Source organism: Rosa chinensis, chromosome 1 (genome assembly GCF_002994745.2).
Source record: "Rosa chinensis cultivar Old Blush chromosome 1, RchiOBHm-V2, whole genome shotgun sequence".
In the NCBI taxonomy this organism is placed as follows: Eukaryota; Viridiplantae; Streptophyta; class Magnoliopsida; order Rosales; family Rosaceae; genus Rosa; species Rosa chinensis.
In genome coordinates, this window is record NC_037088.1 from 22,958,025 (window position 1) to 22,983,075 (window position 25,051).

The 25,051-nt window shown below is 36.0% G+C and overlaps 1 protein-coding gene across 3 annotated transcripts; it reads right to left on the minus strand.

Moving 5' to 3' along the window:
• Positions 1–1,170: 1,170 nt before the first annotated feature.
• Positions 1,171–10,362, minus strand: LOC112180265. 3 transcript variants are annotated; one of them, XM_024318806.2, is made up of 16 exons: positions 10,170–10,362; positions 9,993–10,076; positions 9,833–9,906; positions 9,713–9,746; positions 9,587–9,645; positions 9,358–9,472; positions 9,210–9,247; positions 8,989–9,086; positions 8,733–8,788; positions 3,711–3,957; positions 3,235–3,350; positions 2,488–2,544; positions 2,221–2,286; positions 2,055–2,129; positions 1,685–1,771; positions 1,171–1,559 (listed from the first exon to the last, which is right to left on the minus strand). In XM_024318806.2, the coding sequence occupies exons 1-15, from the start codon at positions 10,299–10,301 to the stop codon at positions 1,709–1,711; spliced, it is 1,314 nt and encodes a 437-aa protein (XP_024174574.1). In that variant the 5' UTR covers positions 10,302–10,362; the 3' UTR covers positions 1,171–1,559; positions 1,685–1,708. The 3 variants fall into 3 exon arrangements, with proteins under 3 accessions (XP_024174574.1, XP_024174568.1, XP_024174563.1); XM_024318800.2 differs by having other exon boundaries at positions 1,681–1,771; XM_024318795.2 differs by having other exon boundaries at positions 1,662–1,771.
• Positions 10,363–25,051: the final 14,689 nt, after the last annotated feature.

Sequence of the window (25,051 nt, forward strand, 5' to 3'; positions counted from 1 at the left end):
TTGGGATTAAGACATAATAACTTTATAATTTTCTAATCCGACCATTCATATTGTATAACATAATACAAAGATCAGCTCTGTAAAAAACCAATCAAATTAAAGACTTTTTAGTTATTCATTTCTATGAAATACATGGATGGTTCATCATAACAGTAGTAAGTGTTGTTAAAACCATCCGTTTGTTTGATTCAATTAGATAATAACGATTTCTGATTCGATTGATTTTTTACAGAGATGATCTTTAAAGGCTTATTTAAGATATGGACCGTTTAATTATAAATTTATTAAGTAAAAGTATGTTAATCAACAATAACCACTGCAAGTGGCCTAGTGCTTCTTGCCTAGTTGGGTGTGCTCCCCAACCTAGGTTCGAATCCCGAAGCTGTCAAAGTGGCCAGGCACTGTGCTGTAATACACAGTTGGAGCATTTCACATGCGCCGAATGGGTTTCCCCTTGACAAAGTAAAAAAAAATATACTCATAACGAAGAATTGTTCAATAAATATTCATAACGAAGTGTAGTAGGCAACGATAATGTTTTCCTAATTGATTACCTAAGCTCCTCTATCAACTTAGATCCAACTCCATGCTCAGCTCAGATATTGTTAAGCATGTTCACTGGAAGTTGAGCACAACCTGTTCAGTTTTTATTTTTTTATTTTATTTTATTTTGATGGTAAAACAGTACAAACGCTACAAAGTAGCACCCCTAGTACAGCTTAATTCCAAAACATCAAAAAAATGCACGAGCTGCCGAAGCAAGTAGAGCACCATTCCAGCTAGCAATAGAAACAGAGCGACCAAGATGAGCTATGGAATCAGTTGAGAAATATGCTTCTCTCTAAATATATTTGATAGTAATGACTTCAAAGGATTTGGAAATATCAATGACCAGCCTGGAATTGTTCAGTTGTTAAATAGCAGTGGGTGTTTGATTAACACAATATTTTTACTTGTTTAGGTTCTTTTTAACATTCAAGTTATGAGTGGCCAGGCTCAAAATGTTTCCGAGTTTTCTAATCTTAAGGAGCCTATTTTTTATCATCTTTTACCTTTAAACGAAGTAAACATGTCTGATGTTCCTTTCGATTTTATTTAGACAACAAAAGTGGAGCACCAGTTATAAAAGGAAAAAGCATAGTTCCAAATTTATCTGTTGAAGATCCAAAATTTGTAAAAGCACATTAGTCTTCAGACACTTTAAATGGTCTCTGTTCAAACAAATTAGTCTTGAAAACCCTGTACACACTACAGACACAACAATTTAATAACCGAATTTACATGCCAGCAAGTTTCCAGAACCCCTCATTCGTCATTTGGTTATCCCATATTGAAGAGCTCAATCTTGATCGGTGTCATTTGACTATACAATCTCTGGATAGTAGTCAGAATGCATGGAGATAGAACTTAGTTTCACATTTTCCCTTGAAAGATTTGAGCAAGTTGTTCTCCATTTTGTTCAATGACACTGATCTAATTAGTTATCCAATTGGCTTGCCTCCATACATACCCCTTGCTGGTTTTCTTAACTAATCCGTTGTAAACCATAACAAAGGTACCTGTGAAAGAGTGCAAAAGGGTTATTCATCTACAACTGCAATCCCAGCATGGAATCAGTAGCTAACCAAATAAAAATAAAATTGTTGATGAGCATAAAATACCTCTAATCTCATTCAATACCTGCCTTGAGCTAAATCCTGAATGCAATCTACTTTTCCGCAGGCCGCCTACTATTTTCGTTGGACACAGATGAAATACCATGCTCAATACACTGGACAAATATTCATTGTCAGGGAATTATCAGGAAAAGAGATAAAATAGCAAACAAGGAACTAGGATTGTAGCCGGCTCATGTTCTATCCACACTGTAGAGCCTAATTTGAATATTTTTGTTGAAGGAAAAACCAACAATATCACTTGGGACCAATCAGTTGGCCCACAAAAATCAATGCCTGATAGTCCATAAACAATATCAGGCATTCTGAAGATGGATAGTCCAAAACCCAACAATATCATTTGGGACCAATCAGTTGGCCCATAAACATCAGAAGTACCTCAAGAAGATATCCATGCAGCCAATCCAATGTTTGTGGGAATGTTGTTGCTGATATATTGACTACTGTCAATCCCTGTTGGATAAAAATGACAAAATAAATAACTAACTATAAACCATTAGACCAATCAGAGATGAAATGAATTGAAATTGGCACAAAGACATACCTGAGAATTGAATGAGCAAAGATAGTCCTGGATGATCTTTAAGTTGCTTATTAGTTTATCTTTATCCTGGGAATGAAAAATGAAGATTAGGATACAATGTTACAACTTATAAGCTATCTTAAGATGGCGCAAGAAAGCAAGTAACCAAAAACTTATTTCAATAAGCATGCACTTGAACATATCACTTAAGCACACTATTCACTTTAGACTGATTATCAGTCCATATATAATATCTCCATTAGAACACAGGGAACACAGAGTTAATACCTGGATTAGACATTTATCACTAAATGTTCGTGTTGAGATCTCCTCCTCTAGCAAAGCCTGAAAACAGAAGTATAAGAAAACAGATAATGCAGACCGAGGGGGAATAATTGAACATGACAACAATAAAAGTTAAGCAAATGATCTTTAAGTTACATCAAAACCACCCAGTAAAACTCAATTCAAATATACAAAGGAAACATATTTAAGAATCTATATTCTTTTCCCAAAAGCAGATAATGCAGACCATGGGAAATAATTGAACATAACAACAATAAAAGTAAAGCAAATGATCTTGAAGTTACATCAATACGACCCAGTAAAACTCAATTCAAATATACAAAGGAAACATATTTGAGAATCTATATTCTTTTCCCAGAAACAATCTAAACAAGTTTGTCTTAATGATTCTAGTTCAGAATTTAGAGGCCTATGATTCAAAGAGAGAGCAGGGCCAACAATTTAGTACTTCCAATTTTTGGAAGCACAACTGAGTAGGCACTGAAGTGACAATTATTAACGTTCTCTACCTACCTTTCTCTATTATGCACTAAAATATGCCCAAAAAATAGCGGCCACATTAATGGAACACATTCCAAGTGACTTGTGAAAATGAACCTAAAAACCCGAGGTTAAAGATTTTTAAACAAAGAACTCACACACACAAAGACACAAAGTCACAAACCGAGTACACTGAAAAAGAGAAATTCGCATATAATACATTTTGAAGAGAAATGCAAAGTCGACCACCTTATGATCAAATTCAGCCATCTTCAGAACTATAGGTATAATTATTGGTTCCGGACCGGACTTCTCTTTCTTAACAAGAGAATTTTTGTTTGTCTCTTCACCACTAAGATTTTCACCTGTAGCACTACAAAAGTAGTTAGAGAAGTGAAATCTTAAATGCTCCACTCTTTTATTCACTTCAACATTTAATGCATATATGTGTGTGATTCTTGTTGAAGTTTGTGTGTGTGTGGGTCGGACTTCATGGTTGTTGTCCACATATAAGTAGTTTTATGAAACTTGGACTTCATGGTTATTGTCCACATATAAGTAGTTTTATGAAACTTAAAAGTTCAACCGATACTGCAACACCATAAATGGCAGTTTTAGAAGTGAAATCCGCACTCAGTTTATAAGAATATGTTTTTGAAAAAGGCAAATAATAGTTATTGAACAGAACATAAACATTTTGAGCAATATTTACAGCAGGGGTTTACCTTTTTTATCAGACAAACTTCCAGCAAGGTTAATAGCTTCCAGGTAATCTGAGACATTGTTGACTTTGTTATTTAGTGTCCCTTCTTTAGAGTTGACATGCTTGGTATATATTAGAGAATCATTTCCCATCTGTGTTTTTGAATCATTTGCTGCAAGATGGTTTGCCTCCGGAGTTTTCTCTTGCACATCAGCTCGTGTTTTATTTTCATCATCCATTAAATAAATGCTTGGATCCAAATGTATTCCCTGCCATTAAAAATAGATTAATACGACAATAGAATTTGATACAAACAAAGAGGACCAGCCCACAAAAGTAAAAGAAACTCCTCACAACCTATGGAAGAAAAAAGGAACCAGAAACACGGAAAAATCAACAGAATCCATCAAAAAGGTATAACATTAAAACAAAACCTTCACTAAAATTAGAGCACTTCCCCAACCTAGATAGGTCAGACTAGCTGGAGTGTGACCCTATAAATAAGTTATACAACACGTAGAAGAACCACTGAAATATTTAGGTCTCTCAAAGAGGTACACAAGGAAATATAGAGATGTATTCTCTAGTAGAATATTCTGAACTTCTCAGAAATGTTTATCGAACTGATTAGGAAATCTGAATGCCTCTCAAGGCTGCAAGAGGGTCATTCTAAATGCTAGAACTACTAAATACATCCGCTAATAAATGTTCATTCAGAATGTACCAATAACTTCTGGAAAAAATTAGACTTAAGCAAACTAATTAGAGGATAAACTGTGCAGGTAAAGGTACAAGCACCATGCACACATGACTAGGAGTATATCCAGTGCACTACATCACTGCACCTCATCCACTTTCTCCCTCTTATTTTCAAGGGTTTTTTACTTCAACAATGTCTGAACTCTTCGAGGGACTTTTAAAATGATATCTGGACTTTCAAAGTTGTCAATGTGATACCTAGACTCATTTTTTAGTATCAACGTTGTACCTACGGTCAATTTCCTTCACGGAACCGTTAAAATCTAACACGCGCTACGCATGTGACTTGATTTTTAAGGGTAAAATTGTCTTTTTACACCAAATAAAAATATAAAATAAAAAATAAAAAATAAAAAACTGAAGATCTCTCCCTCCCTCCCTCCCTCTCCTTTTTCATCTGCAAATTGCAGTCAAATAGGATGATGACATTTCCTAGCAAAGACAATCAACCTAAACCCTAAACCTGAAAAAACTGAAGATCTCTCTCTCTCTCCCTCCCTCCCTCCCTCCCTCCCGCCCGCTACGCATGTGACTTTATTTTTAAGGGTAAAATTTTCTTTTTACACCAAATAAAAATAAAAATAAATAAAAAAACTGAAGATCTCTCTCTCTCTCTCTCCCTCCCTCCCTCCCTCTGCTTTTTCATCTGCAAATTGCATCAGATGGGATGATGACATTTCCTAGCAAAGACAATCAACCAGACGAAGACTTATTTCAATCAATGCAAAACCCGAATCCAATTCTCTGACGGACAGACACCGCCGAAGACTCCATCTCGTCATCTCGTCGGAGTTCTCCAAGCACAGCTCGCTCGACAGCTTCGTTTCTATGAATTTATTGCTAGCCGGAGCGGTGTAGACAGTTTCACAACTCTTGGCCTCCAGATCCAGAAGCGGCGAGATCACGAACATGACGTCCTTGAGCTCTGGAATGAAGCTTGATAACATCTTCTTGGCTAATCCACCAAACACAAGTGTTCTGAGATCAAAGCAACAAAGCATGAAAATTGAAAAATACCCACAACCCAAAACCAGCAAGACTAGTCAAACCAATCCATACGTGATTTTCAAGATCAAACAAGCTACTCCTCCCCATGTAATTTTCTTGGGAAACTCATTGGAATTGTAGGTACTAGGTACATTCAATTGTTCTACTGGAGATTCTTATCTCCCGATTAAATCAGTTGGGTTCCCTTAGATCAGCTGGAGATCAAACTTGGGCTTCTTGGGTTTGAGGCCAGGTTATCACCAGAACCAGGGTGAGCTCTTAGATGATTCAGATTAGGGGGAAGAAGAAGTCGAAAATGAAGAAGAAGAAAGGCCAAAAAAAAACAAAGCTTTTGAGGGTAATTAAGTCTTTTTACCCTCATTGAGAGACTTACGTGCGTCACATGTGCAAAATTTAACGGTTCCGTGACAGAAATTGACTGTAGGTACAACATTGATACGAAAAAATGAGTCCAGGTATCACATTGACAACTTTGAAAGTCCAGGTATCATTTGAAAAGTCCTCGAAGAGTTCAGACACCGTTGGAAGTAAAAAACCCTATTTTCAACAATCTACTATTTCTTTCCAGCTACGTGTTCCACCATGTTCAAAAGCTGCCCAACATAACATAGTTCCTATCCAGAATGATAGGTTGGAGACGCGCTAGAACTTTGCTTTCAAAGTTCCTCCAACCTTACCACCGATGCATTCTTCAGTCCTATACTCCTTGATGAGGACATCATAGCCAAACCTTCTAAGGTTTATGAGCGAAAGAAATGGAAAAGGAGAGCAGCTAGTCATTCCCTTTCCATATGGTTTGATTAATTGCTTTCATTCTAGAAGTCTCTAGGCAGGTGTCTTTCAGTTTCAGTTTGGGTCAGTTTCAGTGTGGAATTTTAAGGTTTCTTTATTATTTCAGTTTCAGTTAGGAGTTTAAATTCCTTTATTAGGTCTTTTATGCTTCAGTTTTGTGAAGTGTAACAGCCCTAGCTATGAAAGAGTCTTTAATGCTAGTTAATATGAGCTATCTGCTCAAATATAAATAAGTGTAAGAGCCAAGTGGCCAGACATGTCATGATGAATAAAAATTTCAGAGTGTTTCTGAGTTTTCCAGAGATTGGAGTGTTGGTGTGAAGCCTTGTGTGTGAGTGAGAAACCTGGGAGGGAATCCTAGTTCTTAGTTTTCACTTTCTACCCTACAAACCTGTGTGTTAAAGCCCTATACCTTAGAGTTTGTTGATCCTGGTACCTAGGCAGTGATTATACTGCATCACTCCTATTCCTGATGAAGAAACGCAAGTTGAGAACCTCTATGGTTTATCCAAGGCCTCGTAAGAGGGATTCCAACTTTCCAAGGCTGAAGGCCTGATTTGGCATCCTGTAAACGATGACTGGCCTTGCTGGGATCTTTTGTGGTTTGGGAAAGTTTTATAAAGGCTGTTATTATTAGGATTTACTACTAGATTTCTTGAGGATTCATTCTTAATGCAGAATAGGAAGGTTACAATTATTTGGAGTTCATTAGGATTTTATTAGGTATTATTATTCTAGCTGTTCTAGAATTATCTTAGCCTCCCTATATATAGAGGCCTTGTAATATTTTATAATACATGAGTGAATAAAAGCTGTTGCTTCTCTCTGGGTTTGTGTGATGCAACCTAACCCTAGGTGTGATGCCTAGAACCCTACTTGTGTGATGCTACTAGTTCTATCCCTTTTCCCTTAACTTTCATCTCCTTGTATTCATAAAATCCCTACTGTTCCTTAAACAACCAGAATCCGCTGCCTTAAAATCTTAGATTCTACAGAGAAACCTTTGTTGAGCAAGGCTTTACCCTATTTGTCCTGCATCAATTCCACTCCATCCAATTACATAAATCACCTGTAAGCACTGTGACTCCAACCTAACTATAGCTTTCTTCCTTCTGTTATACGGGGCATGTTTTTAACCAACTAGTGAAAAACTAACAGTTCGTGGCTTTTGTAGTGAAAAATTAACAGTAAATCTGGTACCTCCCACCAGCTTCCTTGAACAGCTAGATGATGCACAAAACTTGGGCAACAATCTCCCATTGTGACTTTCATATACAAAATAAACCAACATGCAGCAAAACAGCAGTTTGTCCTCCTTTAAAGCAAGTCATAGGAAAAAGCTCCTGGAGATTCTAGTCTCTACCTTCTTGCAAACACCACCAGTCACATAGTTTCTAACAGCTACTACAATGAGCACAAATTTCCTCAATTCTTCCTCATTCAAATTTCTTCTAAACCCAAAAGGAGTGGATATAAATACAATCTGACAAATGTAGCTACTCTTAGATTATGATAGCTACAAACTACACTTGAATAGCCATGTAAAAGAGCTACTCAGAGCTTGATATTCCACCCAATGGTTAACAAATTTGACTCTTCCTCCTCTACTAACAGGGGAATGGCACCAGAATAGCCGAACCCAAATTAGAACAGACAATTTCTGCTGAACACGTAAGCATCACCTGAGCAGCCACATGTGCACGTGTACATATTTTCATTTTTTTCGTTTTTCAAAAGAAACAGCTTTTATAGATAAAATCTTTATAAGCATAATGCAAAAAAAAAAAAAAAAAAAAAACTAGAGAGAATAGATAGAGGTAGATACAAAAGGCTCAACTTCAACCAAATCAAAGCAGAACCCTAAACCTACAACTGCTATGCAATCTAAAACAAGTGTTGGCCCTCTTCTGCGCCACAAGCCATCCCAACACCTTGACATTGGGGGACTCTTGGCTTCAGAGAAAGCTAGCTGGATAAAAGACCTCCTTTCATCAGATTTCTACCAATCTTACTCATCTCAAAAAACCAAGAAAGAGCATAACTCCCTTACCACTTCTTTTTGAATTCTTCTAAAGCCAAATATCATATCACAAACGTCTACTATTCATCTCAAAGGCTTTGAAAAATGTACTCAGTACAATGATAATGACACTTCTTACAACAACTTTCCTATCTTAGACAATCCAACAACTAAGAGTTTATTTTTATGGTTTTTCAATTGCAGACAAAAAGTTCCAGTAGAAAAAGTTAATGCAGTTTATAAGATTTTTAGATTTGCGAAGAATCTGTAGAGTGCAGTCTGACTGAAATGAAAATAATATAGCATCAAACAAATATTAAGTCATTTCAAGGATTCAAGTAGTTCCTGCGCATTTCCACTAAGAAAAAGAAAGAAAAAAAGGAAGGGAAAAGAGGAAAGGATCTGATAGAAGAGAACATAATGAATGTGGAGCATTAAGATACAACCTGCGAAACTGAAACATACCTCTATTATTATTGGCTTTCCATCTTTCATTGCTTTCTTCAAATCACCAGCCAATCCTGAGAAGCAAATGTTTCAGAAATCAGAACAGAGATTATTGATCAACAGACTAGCATAAAATGCAGGAAAAATTGTCATTGCAAAAAGAGGAACTGCTGAATTGCTCTCACAGATCAAAAATGTATCATGATTATCTAACGACCAACTTCAAACATGGACCATCAACTCATCTTAGCAGAATTATTGATAGAAAGACTACCTTTACGAACAATCCTGCATTCCCTGCAAAATTCAGTAATTAACTCCTCAGAGGAGCTGAAGTCTCGTGCCCAAACAGGAGTAGATGTCAATGGTGCACTGGGTACCATAAAAAGAGAGAATAAACAGTTAAAAATTGTTATTAAACTACAATTAAAACAATGTTGGTCGACTGCACATTCAAATGTGAAACTAATGAAAAGAAATTGAATCAAGTCATACTCTGTTGATGTGCGCAGTAATTCGTACACCATATCTGTCTGCAACAGTCATTAAAGATAAAAATAACATGTCAGATATCATGGTGCAACTAGTTAGTACGTGGTGGAGAGAGAATCATGATTGATCCACAAATAAACAATAAAAAGACCTGCAAGACATTGGGCAAATTTAGCCTTTGTGCGAGTTGGGTAGCAATGGTTGACTTCCCAACACATGCAGTTCCACAGACAAGAATAACTAACGGCACTCTTTGATGATGAAATCTGAAAACCAGTGCACAAGAAAAGAATAAAGCATTGCCACTGAACTTTAGAAATTTTGCCATTCATCTTTATTTGTTCAGTTTCTAGGCATTTCGTAAAAGTATTTAGACTGACCTGGTCATCATCTTGTAACGACTTATGTACTCTTCGCCATAACCCCTTCGTTCCATAAGCTGCAGAAACAGAGATTAATCACTAAACTGCACCACATTGTTACAGCTGCAGCAAGCGTGATATTACCTTAAAGAGATTGGCTTCCAAATCAGACTGGGAACTGCAACACAAGACACAACAATGCAAAGTCATAACAATAATAACGAAAAACATGGAATTAAAAAAAAAAAAAAGAGAGAGACATACACATCTAGAAGGCTGTTGTCTATTAGCAGCTTCTTGAGCTCCAGAGCGATTTTAATAGCTACATAATTTGGGATCTGAAATTACCACCATCAATTCAAAATCACCAAGAATTCATAACCAAAAACAATCGGAACAACTGGATTGAGTAGGGAATTGAGACCTTGGTGACAGTTAACATTCGGCTGAGCAGAAACCTGGAAAGCACGTAGTAGTGATCCGCATTATCTCCCAGCCACACCTTCACCTGTTTGTGCGAACAAAAATGAAAATTGTCAAAAGATTCTGAGATTTGATTTTCGCGAAAGAGAGTAGTAGTAGAAGAAGAAGAAGACTTAACCTTGACAAAGTCGTATTTGGAGGAAGTGTTGCGAGAAGAGAACCTGGTGGAAGTCAAAGAGACGCCTTTGTCCAACTCTTCCTGGCTGCTGTTTTCATCTACTTGCTTATCTTTCCTCATCTCCGTCGACATTCACAACACAACCCACACTCACTGCACTAACCTCGTCAACAGAATGGAACCAATTTTTCTCTAACCAAGATGATAAGCAAACAATAAGCTTTCTTCTAAAAAAATAAAATAATAATAATAATAAACAACTTCTTTTTCCTCAATGAAAAATACATTTCTATTCATACATCTAAAATTATCATTTGATCTCTCAACTTATTACATCTCCAACATAGTTTTCGAAATACTCAATACGCTAATTACTCGTATTTAATTTTCAAAACTATCCATAGTACATAAACTCTCAATTCAAATTAAGCAACACATCAATTAGTGTCGCACAATAACATCAAGTAGACCCTGTGATGACCTGGATTTTTGTTATTTAATTTTAGTAATTAATAATTGACCAATTGTACAAATTATTGTTATTGTGCTTTATTCGTATGTCGTATGTGAAGTGGAATTATTTTGGACGAATAGTTATTCGAAAAGTGTGGATTTAGGGGGGTACGAAGTTTGACTTTTTATACGTTGAGATTCTCTAAAAACTTTCTTCACAAAAGTCGTTGATCGCGTCAATACGAGTTCATGGACATACGGCACGAGAAAATCGGAGTTCGTATGATATAGTTACGGTCAATGGAAGTTTCTGCCATTTTTTGGAAATTACTATAAATAAAGGTTTCTATTTTGGTATTTTCATAAATCTGATATTTTTGGAAAGTTGCCAATTCCGGAAATTTGAAACACTCTGTTCTCTCTCTTCTTTTCCACTGACTGACCCAAACCCGCTTTTCTGACTCTGTTTTATCTTCGAGCTCCAGCGACAACGGACCATCAAACAAGCTCAGACCTCTTCACCTCCACCATGCGCTCCTCCCTGTGGCATCCTCTAAAGTCGATTCTCACCCACAACGGCGTAATCAAGTGCAGTCGAACCTGATCGGTTCTCCGATCTCCAACGATTGCGGGGCTTCAAACCAAGCTTGTTGAGCTCGCAGGAGCCTCCTCCTTCGACCTACGATGGTAGTTTTGATCGATTCATGTTGAAATTGGTTCAACTCGGAGTGAACAATGTAATCTCAGCTTGTGAGCTTGATCTTAGCCGATCTAGGTTGAGTTGGTTCAAACTTCAGGCATTAAAGTTGCTCTACTTGGTATTCTTGACATTTTGAATGGTTGGATTGTTGTGGTTTTAAGTTTGGACCGGCGGTGATTGTGATGGTTGTGCCACCGCCTGTGGTGGGGCTTTGGAGGCATTCCGGCTATGTAAGGGACAGTTTCTGGTTTTATATATCATCTACTAGTCTATGTAAGCGTTTTGATATATAATACGTAATTTTTGGAGATCGTATGAATATGTTATAATTTTTACGGTTTCTAACTGTTCGATTATTTGATTCGTGAGGATTCGAGCGTTTGATTGACTTGTGGTTTTGACATATCGATCGGAGGATTCTTTCGAAGACTTTGGGTGGTCTCGGATGTGATTTATCCTCGATTGGAGTCACTTTTGGGGATTTTAGTTCAAAACAGAGTTTCGGACTTAAATCGCTTGTGATTCGTATACTAAGTTGAGATAGTATGTGATTAGGTACTTGACGAAGTACTCTTGGACATATATTTTGTGGTTGTGCTGCTTTGTTCTGTATAGAAAACGTAGCAGGAATTTTGAGGTGAGTAATCTCACAATGTTCATTTACGAATGGAGTTACCTTTGTTTTTTTTAGAGTTATTTAGTTAACTGCAAACTATAGTCGGTATTAGTGGCATTCCTAAGCTAATGACTATGTATGTATGTGTGTGTGTGTGTGTGTGTGTGTGTGTGTGTGTGTATTCTTGTGAGTTTGATGTGTGAGAAAACAATATGCATGATTGTGTTCATATTATTGTTCTGAATGCGACTTTTCGTTAAACAATATTGTGGAAAAAGATGTTTTCTATTGTTTGAAAAGTGTTGAGTTTAATGCTTCATTTTTTAGTCAAGCGTTACTTATTTTAAATGTATTGGTTTTGTACCAAGAGTCACAGATGGTGATCAGGGAAGGGGAAATCTTTTAGTAGATATATGTAACGTTTTTAGGTCAGGTGCGACTTACTTAACGTTTGATTCGAAGACCAGATGGGGTCTGAAAATCATATGTCACAGATGGTGATCAAAGCATGTAATCGGGAACCACGCCTTTGGCCGGGCAAGTAGTTACGATCAGTTAGAACTCTGGTCTATTTGCCATCATAACTTATGGGGGTAACGGTCGAGATTGTTGGAAACTCATAAGTGTGTAGTTTAAAAGAGAATCTCGAGAGTATTAATCTTTCTTTTATTGTCTAGATGAGACTTGATTTGCTTATTGATTGTTGAGTTAGCAAATAGTACGTTGTCACGGCGGTAACTTATTTTGTCCCTTCGGTGGAAAGGACATGAAATGGTGGAAGGAATCATGGTTGCGTTGTTTCCCTAAGTTGATTAGTGTGAGTTGTTGATTAATGTTCTTGAGTTACTCATACAAGCTTTAATAAGCTTACCGGGTTTGTTGTGCGGCAACCCGGTACACTATTCAATGGTGTAGGGGTTAATTCTCCAAGTCAGGGTAATCATGGCTGAAGCTGAGCTAGCTTGTTAGCAATAGTACGAGTAGGAAGCAAATTTTATTGGCTTTGTCATTGTTATGACTTCCGCTATGTAGTAAGCTTTGAGGAGCATTTACATTTATTTTGTTGTGACAATTTAATTCGTAAACTTGTGTAATATATGACTCTGTAGAGCGAGTATATGTTGACGTTGTGGGTTCATGGCATCAATAAATGGGTTAAAAGAAAAAAGTTTTTCGGGTATTTGTATTGATGGCTGAACCATCACACATGTATAATTATGAGATTATATATTGATTTTTATTTGTGTTTAAAAACCGGGGCGTGATAGACCCATCATCATTCTTTATTCCTCATCAAATTTGATTGAACCTTTTGTTTATAAGGATCTGAGCTTTATGGTGACTTTCTTATAGTTTCATTGAATTTGGCAATTTGGGTATAGATAACTGAAATATTTGGCAATATGTAGCAATAAGGATTGTGGAATAGGATTTTTTTTGGAATTATTAGAAGTTTCTCATACAATAAATTAAAGAATCAATGACAAATCTCTTTTGTGCAAGTAATAAGATTAGGCAAGGAGGTTTGGAGTAGTGTTAGAGGTACTCAAGCTTTGTTTGAATTCTATGGTGTAATAAAGTTTTGAATTTTATGTAAAAAGTTATGCACTTCTATACCCATATAGTGTTCATTATTGTTCTATCGGCTATAAATATTTATTTGAGCTCGCTAGTATCACTACTAGCAAAACGGACAACTCACAGATTTTCAACACTCACGGATATCCGTGTTAAAGACACTTTCATACAGATAATCGTGTAAACTAAGTAGAATTAGGCCCACATGAGTTTGCGCGGTACTAATAACAACAAAAATTCGTGTGAAACAACAATACACACAGATTTCAGTGTGCAAGCTAAGATACTTTTTTCGATAAAAGAAGTAAAGTTACAAAACAAAACCTCTACAAACATCCTACACCCAAACTATCGAATAGAAAATTAAGTTTGATCAGCAGAAAGAGGAAGAGCCCTGAACCAGCTTTGAGCCTGATGAAGATGCTCTGTCTTTGTAATTGCCCACATGAGTTTGTGCAGTACCAATAACAATAAAAATCCTTGTGAAACAACAATACACACAAACTTCAGTGGGCAAGATGAGATACTTTTTTTCGATAAAAGAAGCAAAGTTACAAAACAAAACTTCTACAACATCCTACACCTAAACTATCGAATAGGAAAGTTTGATCAGCAGAAAGAGGAAGAGCCATGAACTAGCTTTGAGCCTGATGAAGATGCCCAGTCTTTGCAATTGCATCCGCCAAGAAATTTGCTTCTCTTTTGGTATGATGGAAGGAAGTTACTTGGGTAACATTAGCAAGAACTAAAATTTCTCCTGACATTAGCAGCTGTATGAACTTTTTTGGAAGGAATTTGAATTTTTTGAAAATAACATCATTCTTGGCTTTCCAAAGATAATAACTAATAACAAGAGCAATGATGAAAAAGTCAAACTTAACAAAATCTCTGTGAGAGGCAAGCAGTTCTAGCCAATCCACAAAAGTAGTCTGCCAAGTTTGTAATTGAAGTTTGGAAAGGTAGTGAGCCAAATAATTCTAGCAGTGTGATACTTTAGAAATAGATGATCTTGAGATTCCAAGTAAAGACCATAAAGATGGCAGTTACGATCAATTGGCTGGTTTGTAAAAATATTATCCCTAGTGTGTAATATGCCACTAATGAGCTGTCACACAAAAACTTTAATTGCGAGATACTTTTTCATCTATTCACACGGATGTCTATATGTTCCATTATACACCGATATATATGTAATGCCCATTTCACACAGATATCTGTATCAAAATTTATTAGCTATGGAAGACCGTCGTTATCATTTGGTCCATGTGTAAACCATTTCACACAGATTTCAGTGTGAATACAATATTTTATTATTTATAAATCATTGTTTTTTTTTGTTATACGTATTATATAACGACGGTATTCCATAGCTAATAAATTTTGATACAGATATCTGTGTGAAATGAGCATCATACATATATCGGTGTATAATGGAACATATAGACATCCGTGTGAGAAGATAATCTCACACATAAATCCGTGTAAAAGTTCAACTGACAATTGACATGACAGTATTAGTTTACTGAGGTAAATTGATTCACACGCAATTTACATGTGTTTCTAGCCCTAATTACCTTGAAATTAGCGAATACTCAAGCATTATTTAGTAGTATTACTTTGTTTTCTTCATTTGTAGGAAATTATGATCAAGAGAGGAAAAAGATGAAAGAAGTAGCGAATTCGAGCAAAAAGTCTAACTCCGACTAAAGGAACCAAGTCAACTTGGCCCAATAGCAAGAAGTCTGAGGCCCAAGATCAAAGAATCACAAGTGAAGACCCAAGCCCATTTGTATTATATTTTTGTATTCAAATTTCAAATTCAAAATGAATGTAATGACAATAATAATAGTGAACCACACCACACATGTGGATGAGATATTTATTTGTGTTCACACTAGACACTCACTCACTTACACTTTTACCCTACGGTTTTCTTTATATTTTCCAAAATGTTTTCTAATCTTCTAATTATCTACATTTTTATTAGGTTATTTTAGTCTTTTCATTTTACCCATTTTCTACTTGTTTTTGAGCCCTTAGATCTAGGGTACAAGTTCAATCTTGACCCTTGAACTCAAAGGGGTATTTAAGCACTTTTTTACACATATTTCACAAGCTTAAGAACCATTTTTCTTCACTCTAGACCTTTTTTGGCCGAATTTGGGACTTCTCTGCCTTCTCACCTCTTCCTCTCTTCTTCATCCCCCATTCTTCACATGTAAGCTTGCACAAGGAAGAGACACATTTCCGGTATCTAAGTCACCATCTCTACACCATGACTTCATAAAGGTAGCAAGAGAAGCCATGAAGTTATAGCAATAGCTAGTGACAAGCTTTGCCTTAACTTTCATGGATTTCTCCTCTCTTTCCCTCTTCTTTCTCTCTCTTATTTCTTGTTTATGGAATTGTTTGATATGTATTGGTATATACTTGTGTGTGACCTCTTATGGTTTTAGGGTTTTGGAACCCAAGTTTAGTTTTGTATGGTTTTGTTGAGGAATTAATAAAATTGATGTTTATTCATATGATTTGTGTACTCTTGCTTTAATTTCTTCACTCTAGATGTATGATTTAGGTTTTTCCCTCCTTAATCTATGTTTGGTGTGTTGGAATTGGAATATTAAATTGGAGAATTTATATTTCAATTTAGATTATGACATGACTATGGTGGAATTTGCCCATTGCATATCTCTATTTCCATTTGGATTTCTTAGATTGTGGTCCTCTTGATACGCTAAATGTAAGCGCGCAATTTAACCCTGCAAAATGTAGTTGTTAGTATAGAATAAGTAGGAATCGTTCTAACCGGGGATTGAGGGTACACTTGTCATTGTAAAACAAATAATAAATACAAAGTATAATATTTACAAAATATATACAAATAACTAAATAAAAGGGGGATTTAAGAATTGGAGTTTTGAAAATTAAAATAAATAAAAGAAAGAAAATATAAAAACACATATACAAGGGTGGAACGCAAGGAACAAAGATCAAAACCACAATCATATGCAAGAAATTCAATCACAATTCCTATAGTTGATCTTCTATGTCATGAGAAAGAAGTTGACCATGTGAAACGTTAGAAAGCAAACGATTTCCCATTTTTTACTTTCCTTAAATAATTAACCTAAGTGAAAGCACCTAAATCAATCCTATTAAACATGCAATTATAGTCTAGAAAGCTAGCTAATCAAGAACACATTCAACGCATGAAGAACAAAGAAATGATGTCAACCGAAGTGCACAACCTAGTATGAAAAAGTTCATCTATTTGCAATCCTCCTTAATTGATTTTGACTTTTGTCCAAAGCCTTTACTACTTAAATCTAGCTCCAATTACATGCATATATCCTAAGTTGGCCACCAAAGAACACAAACATGCAAAAATTTTCTATAATCCAAAATCAATCAAGCAATCTCACATAAGCAACACATAAATCAACATAAAGAAATCACAACTTTATTTCAAAACATATAAACGAGCTTTAAACTTTTCCCTTAACGTCATGTTAACTAGAATTCATAAATCTACGAATCAAACAAAGGAAAAGAAAAGAAAGTTTGAAATACACCATGAAGATGGATGACATGACCTTGAGACGAAGAACTTGAAGATCCTTGAAAGCAAGCAATCTTCTAGGGACGACACAAGGGTGGATGGCGGATAGGATCTTGATGTATTGCATGACTTCTTCTCCTCCTTGGTTGAGACGCAGAGCTTCTGAAGATTAGAGAATGGAGAGAATTTTTCTGATGTTTATTTACTGAGAGAGAGAGGTGTTTTGTGGTCTTGTGGTGTGTTGTGGTGGTGTCTAAAACGTCTAGAGAGGAGGCTATATATAGGGGAAGGCAAGGCTTCATGAATTTAATTTCCAAGGAATTTTCTGGTTGCACCACACAACTCCAACCAATGAATTAATGCCACGTCAGCTCTGCCATATCACTCAACCAATCAGGAAGCTCCAAAATAACTCCATAATCTTTCCAAATATATTATTGCTGATTTTCCTAAGATTTTATCTGATTTTTCTCTTAATTTTCGGCCAAAATAATTTTGAGTGAAAATAGGAATGAATCTGGACTTGTTTTGGACCTTTTCTCCCTTAAATCTCTCCATGGCTTTATCCTTAATGTCCTCCCCTTGATTTTCTCTTGATTTTCAAATTAAAATTGCAGATTTTATTCTCTAATTTCGGCCAACATATCTTGAGGAAATTAAGGAACGAATCTGGACTTGTTTTGAGCCTTTCTTGTTGCACAATCCCTTGAAATTCTCAACGTAATCTCCTTTATTCTCTCCTTGATTTTCACATTATCTCCATCATTTCCCATGCAAAAATTAGATTTAATCTCCCATAATTTCTCCCACGTCATCTTCAAGCCATGTGGTCTCCTAATGCCTTCAGGTTTCCTAGCCTCATCAGGATTTCTGTGTTGACTGAGATTCCTAGTCGGACCAGGAAACCTCCATTTCTTCATTTCAGCTCATTTCCTTGTCATTTATTCCAATGTACCTAGAAAATAGAAACTAAATTAAAAATGATTAAGTAAAGGAAATAACTAAGAAAAATACGAGGAAATAATCATTAAAACGTCGCATAAAAATGCTCCTATCACCTCCAATCACCCAATTTTGAGTATTATTACCTCTGATTGTCGGAATAGTATTCGAAATTGTTGGGTAGAGTATTCGGAATTGTTAGGTAGGGTAATTGTTATCACAAGTACTCTTTTCGACCTTATTATTTGTGGTGATGGTTGCTAGAGTGTGTTATAATCGATTGTCGAAACATAAAGCATTTAGTTTTGAACACTTATGGCCCTAACAAGGCATAAGGTTTGAGACTAGTATAGGGTAGCCGAAAACTAAGTATTCTTTCTTCTTCTTGTTTTTGCTTAGGGTTTGACTACTATTTTATGACAATCAATTTAGCTTTCTTTTCGACCTCTTAATGCTAAATGGAAATCCAACAAAACATTTGAAGCATCATTTGAATTAATCATCATCATTCCATGTGATTTTAGATTTGGTGGAGAACCTTGAATGCCATGGTTACTGATGCGACTTAAATAGCCTCATAATTTAACCCTGCAAAATGTAGTTGTCAGTATAGGATAAGCAGGGATCGTTCAGTCCGGGGATTGTAGGGTACACCTACACAAAAAGGTCAATTAACAAATAAAAGAATAAAATGGGGGGTTTTGAATTTTGGTTCCTAATCTACTTAAAATAAAAACAAAACAAATAAACCTATATACAATGATCGACTTCTCTAACCTAGACCAATACCACTCGGAAATTACTAAGTGTAAAAACAGAAAATTCATTTCAACATGCTACAAAAACGTGCCCATCTTAAATGCCTAGATAAGAGCCCAAATGAAAAGCCTCAGCGGATCAATCCTTTTATCTGATTCGTTCTAATGTAGGCTTGGATCGGAAAAGTACTTACCAAGCCTAATACTACTAATTTTTGAAAACACTCAGCGTAATTCTCTTAACTAGTAGTATTATCTAACCCTCGAATCAACTCACACGTGCAAATTAACCATTAGCTATAGAATTTAACATGTAATTTCCAGAATCGTTTAACCATTGAACATAGTTTTTACCACTTTTTAGAACTAATTGCTACTTGTTTAACTCAGCGCCTTAACAAATAACAATTACTCTTGGCAAATTAAGAAAACACACATGAACTCTCACCGTTATTCTAGCATGCAAACTTACGAACCTAACTCTGAAAATTACCTAAACACGTAAAAGGGCACAAGATTATAACATGCATCATAAAAGAATTCTCGAAATCAACTCAATAATAAATTGAAAATCTCAAAAATATTAATAAAAATATTCTGAAAATTTCATGTCTCCAATTATACAACTCACAAATCCAAACACACGAAACCGAAACAAAAATTGTAAGTAGAGTCATAGTTACACTTTGAAGCTTTCCTTAGCGCCTTAGCAACAAGGTGATGAACTCGTCTTTGCTATGGTGGTGTAGCGTCCTTGATTCAGCGCCTAAGAGCTTCGTAGATTGATGGAAGGATGGTGGTCACGGTCTTGTAGGAGATGGAGGTTTGAGGAGTGAATTGGGTAGTCTTGGAATGGTTTTTGGCCAGGAAGTGATAGGCCAAGAAGTGATAGGCCAGGAAGCGATCTTGGCTGGGAAGTTATGCTAATTCTGGTCTGGACGTTGCCTATTTATAGAGAAGCATTGGTTGGCTTTTGTCGATCATACCCTTCATCATTGGATGGATGAGATTGCATCATAATTCCTTTAATTTCCCAACTGAAACATCTCCTTTATGGCCGTAACTCCTCTCATAATGGGGCAATTCCTTTAATTTCCAAGTTGAAACGTCTTTCTCTTAGTTATTTTCCAGTTGAAATATCTTTCTCTTTATTCCTCAACTGAAAACGTCTTTATCCTTTATTTCCCTTCTTCATTGCTTGGTCAAATATCTTAAATGCTTTATTTTATGACTCCATCATTGCTGTTTCCAAGAGTTCCACCAGGGAAGGTTTCCTACAACAAGCAGGAGAATATTAGAATTTTCTAGAGAAAATAAAGGGAATTAAAATGTAAAGACCGCAAAAACAGTCGACAGTGAGGAATCTTGATCTAGCTAGGATTTTTTATGAATTTTACTTTTTACGCCTATTTCACTCCAAACACTCAACAAGACTCTCAAAATGACTTAATGACTCAAAACACTAAACTAAGGGAGAAACAAGGTTAAAATGGGGCACATATTCAATAATATCGTCACACTTTTTGCTCCTATCAACTACCCCACACTTAGCTTTTGCTAGTCTCTTAGCAAAACAAAAATATAAAACAAAGACTAGACAAAAAAACAAGTAAATGACACTACTTCCCCTAACTGTTGTGATACGCTCAAAGCAAGCATATAATTTAACCCTATAAATATCATTAGTAGTATAAGCAAGTAGGGATCGTTCTATTCTGTGGATTGAGGGTACACCTGTCATTGTAAGACAATTAAACAATTAAAATAAAAATAAAGTATAATATTTACACATATATACATCATTTACGAAATTAGGGGGGTTTTAGGTTTAGGTTTTTGAAATTAAAAGAAAGAATAAAAACTAAGTATAAACAAAAACACAAATACAAGAATGAAACAGAAGAAACAAAGATCAAAACCAAGTTTATAATTGAATTCGACTCAACCCTACATTGTTCTTCCAAGTCATGAGAAGGGAGTTGATCATGTGAAACATTTGAAGCAAACGATTTCCCATATTTTACTTTTCAATGCTAATTAATATAAATGAAAACACAAAGACTAATCCTATCAAACATGCATTCAAGCTCTAGAAAGCTAGACAATCATAACATGTTTAACGCATGAAACACGTAGAAACGCTATCAACTCAAGTGTACAACTTAGTATGAATAAGTTCATCTAATTGCAATCCTTTTCAATTGAATTTGATTTTTGTCTAAAACCTCTACTACTTTCGATTCAAGTTCACAAAACAATAAGTTGAATCATGTTCTTAAATCTAGCACCACTCATACATAAACCCTAAAAGTTTCGAACCAATTAGAATCAACATATAAGAGATATCAATTAAGCAAATCCAATTGAACAATCACACAAAAGCAACGTTGGAATCACAACATAAGAATCGAAATACTCATTCAATCATAAAATTTCAGATTTAAACTTTGTTCAAACATCAATGTTAACTAGAACAACTTCTAACGAAATCAAACAAGGGGAATCAAAAGTGATTACAAGAAAGAAGGTTGAATTACACCGTGAATGGAGATGGTGATGAAGAACTCGAATGATGAACTAATGAAACTCGAAAGCAAGCTTCAAAAGCTCACGGCTTCAAGGTGGATTGGGAGAGGTGCTCACGGCTTCTTCTTGCTTCTTCCTCCCTTGCTTGAAAACGCAGAAGATGAACTAGAGAATGGAGAGAGCTTTCGCGTATGAAGTAATTTCTGAATTATAGGATGTCTTTGAGACGTCTAGGATGAAGAATATATAGGGGACGGCAATACTTGGTCTCCAAGTCGTGATTTTTCTGTTTATTTTTCAAGGAATTAATTTAATAATTCCACATAGCTTCCACCAATGAAAAATTGCCAAGTAAGCCCTAGTGTGTCATCCAACCAATTACAAAACTCCAAGATGATTCCCTAATATATTCTTGCCGAAATTACATGAATATATTCTGATTTTCTTCTCTTATTTCGGCCAAAATACCTTTAGGGAATATATGAATGAACCTAGACGCCATTTGAGCTGTTTCTTGATGTCCACACTTTTTCTTTCCATAAACTCCACCCTAGAAAATCTCTTGGCGTAATCTTTTATTTTCTTCTTGATTTTCACGCCAACTTCTCTCTTCCCCTTGGTATTTCACGGCAGAACCTCTCTAGGGTTTACTCTTTGCATCACAAACCCTAATTCCATGGGCTTTTATGGGCCTTGATCAATTTTGCCGAAAATCCAAGTCAATCCATAGAGTTCTTGGGCCTTGTTGCGTCAACTTCAAGACTTTTCATCCTCCAACGTCATGACACTTCATTTTTCCATTTCTTTTTCATGGTTGCGTTGGAAACTTGCTTGGTAAGCCTTCCTCCTTTTCGCAGGGTTTCCTGGTTGGAACAGGAAAGCTTATTTCTTCATTTCTGCTCATTTGTGTGGCCCTTTGTGTCTCATTTTTGTTCCCCTTAACGTTCGCAAGCTCCTCTTTCCATTCGTGAGTTCATTTCCACTTTTTAGCTCCGAGGTCCTGAAAATAGAAACTATCACTAAAAATAGAAACTTTCCTGAAACGAAAAATAGAAACTTAAAAAATGAAAAATAGAAACTTACTAAAAGTGAGAAATAGAAACTTTCCTAAATTAAAATGGAAACTTGCTAAAAATGGGAAATAGAAACTACAAAAATGGAAACTTTCTACAATAAGGAACTTTCCCAATCAAAGAATGGAAACTTTCTTTAACGGGGATTTTTCAAGGAAATAACGCAGGAAATGTAGGGAAATAGCAGTAAATCGTCGCATTAAACTGCTCCTATCAAATTCCCCCACACTTAGCTTTTGCTAGTCCCTTAGCAAAATCACAACACAGACACAACTAAGAACTAACGAAAATTTGAAGACTTTACACACAAAAGACTCTATTGCCCTTCAACTTTTTGTCTCAGAAATCTCTTACTTTCACAACACCAAGATTAGCACTTCACCAAGAATCAATGTTTAAGCATTCGAGAGTTAATTAAAACACATAATTTACATATACACAAGTAGGACTTGGTTGGAACAATAGTGATGGTTTCTGTTAAGCATGTTTCAGACAAGTATGATTCAAATCCTCATAAGATATATCCACTCCTTCTTCTCTCAGATCATGGCAATGCTTAAAAACTTATACACTCAAGTATATGTAAAAGATATCAATTATATCACATATTGTAAGAAACGAAAGCACATATGTATATTTTCTTGTAAAGATCTCATGAAAGATACCAATTACTTGCACAGATGGACCCAAGCCATAGGTTCAACTCTTGTAACTCATCTCCACATCAAGGGTTGTCCCATCTTAAGGATCAAGAAGGTCTTATCAAGGGTTGTAATGGGGCCATGGCTCAAGGTTTTAAAGAAACGAAGGGTAAGGAATTTAACAAAGTGTCCTAAAAACCTAGTAGAGCTCATGATAGTGTAGAGAGACTTCGAGAAATCCATCAAGTATGCCAAAAACGTCATAATCCATGGAGGCGTTATAAAGGGCCTAATGTCTTCACGTTGGGCCCAAACTTCATTCTAAACTTCCTTTGATCTCTAATGAGTTGGACAAAGGCCAAATTTTTTTGTAGTGGGCCTTCAATTCAAAGTAAACTCCGCACTCACCAAGTATGGGGGACTAAAATCCATTGACATTTCTTTCTTTCTTTTTCTTTTTAGCCGTGTAATTTTTCTTTTTCACTTTCTTTTTCTCGACTTTTTCATACATTTTTCTTTCATGGACAAGTCTACCCCCACACTTGAACTTTCACCTCTTCTCATCCTTCATTCTTGACACAAAATCCTTAAGCAAAGTCTCATATCAGCTCCACTAAGTTCTTAGAACAAAGGGTAGGGTTATGACTATACTAAGGTTCAGGTTAAAGATTTTAAGGGTGATGAAAGAAAAGGCTTAATGTAGGCTCAAAGGTGTTTATCTAAGGGAGTCCCACGACGGGCACAAATAGGGACACAAGTTTATATGGCAATGGTGGTAATTCCTAGGGTGCCTCTATCCTTTCCAGAATCAGGGCCATGTATTGATAAAACGTCTCAACAAGCACAAGAGCAAATTCTAGCATTCTCTAGTCCATCAAACTTAATCTATGGCAAGCAGTCAATCAAGGTGAAAGAATAATGAGATCATCAAAACATCGCCAAGAAAATATGAATATATTTTTCATTTCACTCCAAGAAAAAGGGACATCGGCTCAATTATCTCATATGGGTTTTTATGAATCAAAACTCATCCTAACATGCTCATATTATGTACCAAAGTCACGAAATCCATATCCACTACAAGGCACAAATTTTTCATATATCTCAATTAACCAAAGAATACCATTTTAAAATCATCTCAATCTTGTGATCCTTTTTTAGCCATAATTTCAGAGATATAGAATCATCCTAGACAGTTGAAAGGGCATCCTTAGACTCAAAACAAAATGATAAAGACTCAATAGACACCAACTTTGGACTAGGGTTATTTCCTTTCTCCTTTCGGTAACTCCTTTGGGATGTGACCAGGTAAGGAAGGGAACGATTTTGGTGGAGCTCAGCTCTCTTGTTTAGCAGGGGACGAGATCCTTTGCTAGCACTTCTCGTATCCAAACCAGACCTAGACATCACACCTTAATAGATGCGCCTACGATGAAGAAATTATTTCACCCAAAACATGACTCAATGACTCAATGAAAGCATTGAAGTTTTTTGTTATTTTTGACATTTTTCGATTTTTTTTTGTATTTTTCAATATATATGACTCAAGATAAAAGTATAAATCCTTCCCCCACACTTAAATATTCCATTGTCCTCAATGTAATCAATTATAAGCATGCAATGAAACAAGTAAGCATATAGGGTAGAAATTTACGAAGAGACCTACTAAATTCAAAAAGAAAACATGAAAAGAAGGAGAAGTAGGGAAGGAGAAATCAAATCTGCGTGTGTAGACTCCTTCACAGCTACTTCTGAATTGGGTTGCCTCCCAAGCAGCGCTTAATGTTTATAGTCTTTCGGCCTAGACTTGTACCTCCATTTAATCCTCAGGTTGTGGGGCATTTTGGAGGGGTACATCCTCCACTTCATGCTCCACAAACGCCTCATAGTAAGGCTTTAGGCGATGGCCATTCACTTTGAACTCGTTACCTGTTTGTTCACTCTTTATCTGCACAGCTCCATGAGGAAACACATTAGCAATAATGAACGGTCCAATCCAATGAGAACGAAGCTTACCTGGGAAGAGTTTAAGACGA